The sequence below is a fragment of the Bidens hawaiensis genome, unplaced genomic scaffold (genome assembly GCF_021521415.1).
Source record: "Bidens hawaiensis isolate Kalapana, Puna unplaced genomic scaffold, B.hawaiensis_p1.1 tig00029885_1, whole genome shotgun sequence".
NCBI lineage: Eukaryota > Viridiplantae > Streptophyta > Magnoliopsida > Asterales > Asteraceae > Bidens > Bidens hawaiensis.
In genome coordinates, this window is record NW_027494963.1 from 109,593 (window position 1) to 113,469 (window position 3,877).

General features: G+C 31.9%; 1 protein-coding gene across 1 annotated transcript; it reads right to left on the reverse strand.

The window, feature by feature from the left end:
• Positions 1-1,144: 1,144 nt before the first annotated feature.
• LOC143579609 (transcription factor PRE6-like) lies at positions 1,145-1,547 on the reverse strand. The gene is made up of 2 exons (XM_077062861.1): positions 1,403-1,547; positions 1,145-1,318 (listed from the first exon to the last, which is right to left on the reverse strand). Exons 1-2 carry the CDS (start codon positions 1,526-1,528, stop codon positions 1,166-1,168), a joined length of 279 nt encoding a protein of 92 aa, XP_076918976.1. The 5' UTR covers positions 1,529-1,547; the 3' UTR covers positions 1,145-1,165.
• Positions 1,548-3,877: the final 2,330 nt, after the last annotated feature.

Sequence of the window (3,877 nt, forward strand, 5' to 3'; positions counted from 1 at the left end):
CCATACCTACCAAGGTATGGATAGGACAGACGATCTGACCAGAACAGCCCATGAGCCAATCACAGGGTGACAGCTCACCGACAACAGTGCGAGGAGGAGCACCCTCTAGTACTGTTTGTCACTATTAGCCGCTGCCTACTCACCAACCCTTACTGTGAAGCATGCGCAGCCTACAGTTGGTGGAATAGTGTTACTGTTGGCCGTAACCTATTCACCAACCAGCATGGCCTGCGTTCAATCCACAGTAAGTAGAACGTGCATAGTCTACAGTTGGTGGAATAGTGCAGCCGACTTTGTTACTGTTGGCCGAAACCTACCCACCAACCAGTATGGCCTGTGCGTAATCCACTGTTGGTTGAACAGGAATACTATTCACCCGGCTATACCTTCTAGAAAACCTACCTTCGGCTATAAATACTCCAATATCTTGGAATGGTAAGATCATCTGCTATCCAGTTATCTAGCAATCTCTTAATATACACTTATATTCAGAGCAACCTAGTCTGATTCTCACGCCGGAGGGTGGTCACAAGGAGGAACCCCCCCCTTCTCAGTGACGAGCTTACGGTGTTTGTTTTGCAGGTCTCCTGAAGAACAACCTTCTCAGCTAGACCTCATTCGTGGGAAACATTACTTAACCCCCCAGATTATCTATAATCTGTACCGGGTCGCTTAGTGTTTCTTCATAGATGCAGGCAGATTGTCTAACAAAAGGCGTGTTTTGTTAGATTATTAATGTTAACATGTGCTCCGGTTTTTATCTATTTCCTACTCTCAAACATAGGGGTAATTAATAAACTAGTATATCATATACAACTTTTTACAACTGAAACAGTTACAATAAAACTTACAGATATCAATATTTAGGTTCTTACTTTACGGCTTTGAAATAATAAAGTTTCTGTGAGAATAAAAACTATTAATGTATACAATGTTATTTCATGATCTCATACAAAATCCGTGAACCAATATAAATGGTATATCTTACAAGAAAATTTTTCACACACACTTTAAGTGTAATAATTAATTAATTGTTATTTTATAATAATAATAATAATAATAATAATGCATGTAGCTATGGTGTTTTAATAATTCGATTAAACTCTAAATACGACTCTCATTAAGAAGCCAATTAAGAAATAATGATACATAGAAATGGGCATTTTTACATTATCAAGCTTCTAACTATGGAAGTTTCAGGGCTACCAGCATCAATGGTGGATAATAACTCTGAAAGTCGATCGCTAAGGTCATCAACCTCTCGATGCAAGCTTCGAACATAGGTGCAGGTCTCTTGCAGAACCTTTGAAGCGGAGGACTACATTGGCGAAAATTATAATTAAGAGAGATTAAACAATATCTATATGATAATAAATTATAATGGTAAACGAATTATTATAACCTTGTTGGACCGCTGAATACGAGTACCAGGAAGAAGTTGTTGTAATTTGGAGAGGAGTTGTATGATCTGATCATCTGAGATTCTGGAAGCCCCAGATGATAACTGTCTTGATCTTCTGCTTGACATTGTAAAGTAGGTAGGCCAATTGGTTATGACGCTAGAGAATGGGTACTGATATATATAGAATCAAAGATGCAAAAAGTTTTAACAGAAAATGTGCTTATATAGAGAGAATGAAAGGTGTGTACTGACGGATCTAAATATCAATTTTAAATTATAGAGGCAATCTTTACTTTTTTTTTTTCTTTTTACCGTATTTCACCCAATGTAAACAGAACAAAAATATAAACATAATAATAAATATAATTAAACATATTGGGTGCATCTTTATATTTGTTTTTTGAAAGTTTGAAATCGAGCCATTGCATTTTCTTCTTTTACTTTATAAAACTTTTGTCTTTTGGCCGTATAAATTAAGCATTGTTCAAATACTCGTCACCAATTCAGTTGTACAAATCCGCTTTTATAAGCTTTATTTTAGAAAAGCATCTTTCAAGGGTTGCGGTTGCAACCCATAAAACCAACGGTAGCTTCAATATTTGATAAACCAAAGGAAAAGTGATGTGCTATCCGGTTACCACCATTACACGAGCAAGGCCACGCATTACACCCAATTTTGCAGATTTATCATCATCCTTAAAAGTGTAATAAAATGTCGTAAAATCATCACCTGAAATACGTCATCCTTCTTCATTACTAAAATCACTCGCATACATCTCATAGAATGCCTTTATCTTAGATATATAAAACTTAGTAAATGAATCGCAAGGATTTAAACCACACATATTCTCTAACAAACTAGTTTAGATCTTACTGAATCTATTTTCAAGTTCTTAAATTTGCATATCCAAACCATATTAGAAATTTCAATCTCAAAATGATGTCGAGTGGTGGTGCTTGTTGCAACGCTTTTTGATATCCGACTAGTTTCCAATTTCCAAGCGAGTATAATTTTTGGAAAGGGTTAATGAGTTATAATTGGTTTAAGCTTTAAACTTTGGTTGGACTTTAATTGAGTTGAATTTTTAAATTGGTTGAGCTTTAAAAAAGTAAGGGTAATGTTATATTTCTTTAGGGATAGTGAAATACGAAAGCCTACCTAAAAAAATACTTTTAAAAAAAATAACTAGGTCTGTCCCTAATGGTGTGTGTATAAATTAGTTTCACACGTTTAAATTAGAATATTTTGAGAAGTTAGAACTTTAAAAATTACCAAAAACTACGTTTAAAAAATGGAAAAGCTTCTGTATACTTTTAAAGGTATTTTGGTTGTAAAAGAAAAGGCAAAGATACTTTTAAATAAATCGAAAAAAAATTCCATCATCGCACCTTAAATATATATGTTTCTTGCAATTTTACATAGGTTCTTACATATGTAACATGCTTCTTTGTCGATTTTTTTATAAATTTTCTCGGAGGTTTTTTTTTTTTTTTCTTTTACAAAAGTACTCCTAAAAGTGTATTCACACTCTTCCAAATTTTAAAAAATAAAAAATTATATGTTTTTATCTTATTTTTGTGTGGTCCTCAAAGTTCTCACAACTAAGCTTAATTCTTAAAAGAACCTGGCCCTATATACATATATGGGAATGATCATGATAGGACTCTTCCAAGAAAGGACAGCTTTATAATTAATAAATAACTCGAAAAAACTTGACCCAAACAAAGTGGCTTGCAGTATTTGACACATATTACATATATATATATGATAGTGTAGGGCATTCTCAACCTAGCCCTCATTCCCATCTCTATAATTATACTAAAAAACTACTAAATTTCTTTCTCTTACTCAGTTAAATTATTTTTTTATATATTTATCTTTACAGTTTTCTCTCATCTACTCACAACCAATTCAACAAATATTAAAAAATAAATAGAAACAAACTTTGTTTTCCTAAATGTACAAAAAATCACTACATCTTCTCCATTCACCCTATAATTTACACTCAGAAGCACTCAAAGCCCCACATTATAATTTGCAAACTTCCTTCACATACAATTAGAGGACAGGATGAGAGAATGCTCTTATATGTATATGTAACATAGGAGTATTGTTGTATTATATGCAAAACAACAATATTATATGAGTGTAATACAATAATATTATTATATTGCATATAGGTAATATAACACCAATAGATATATGTACTACAACAAATATTAGATATATACAATACAACAATATTATCTATATGTATTATATTTAATATCAGGATTGACATTTTTTAAGAAAAAAATATTTTTCTAAATTTTGGTAAAGAACATATAAGATTGATAAGAAACATAAAATAAAAATATTTGTTAATGTTAAGTTTTTACAAGTTCTATATTAATATTTAAGTTTCTTTTTAAAATGAGTTCGGTCACATAACTTGCACATATATAAGTTTTATAAATATATAAAGTTTATTTGTT

Bases quoted from the DNA above. Each gene is read 5' to 3' on its own strand.
- LOC143579609 (XM_077062861.1), bottom strand. From the start codon at position 1,528: ATGTCAAGCAGAAGATCAAGACAGTTATCATCTGGGGCTTCCAGAATC. The intron at 1,319-1,402 runs GTTATAATAATT...TCGCCAATGTAG, and splicing joins GTATTCAGCGGTCCAACAAG to TCCTCCGCTTCAAAGGTTCT.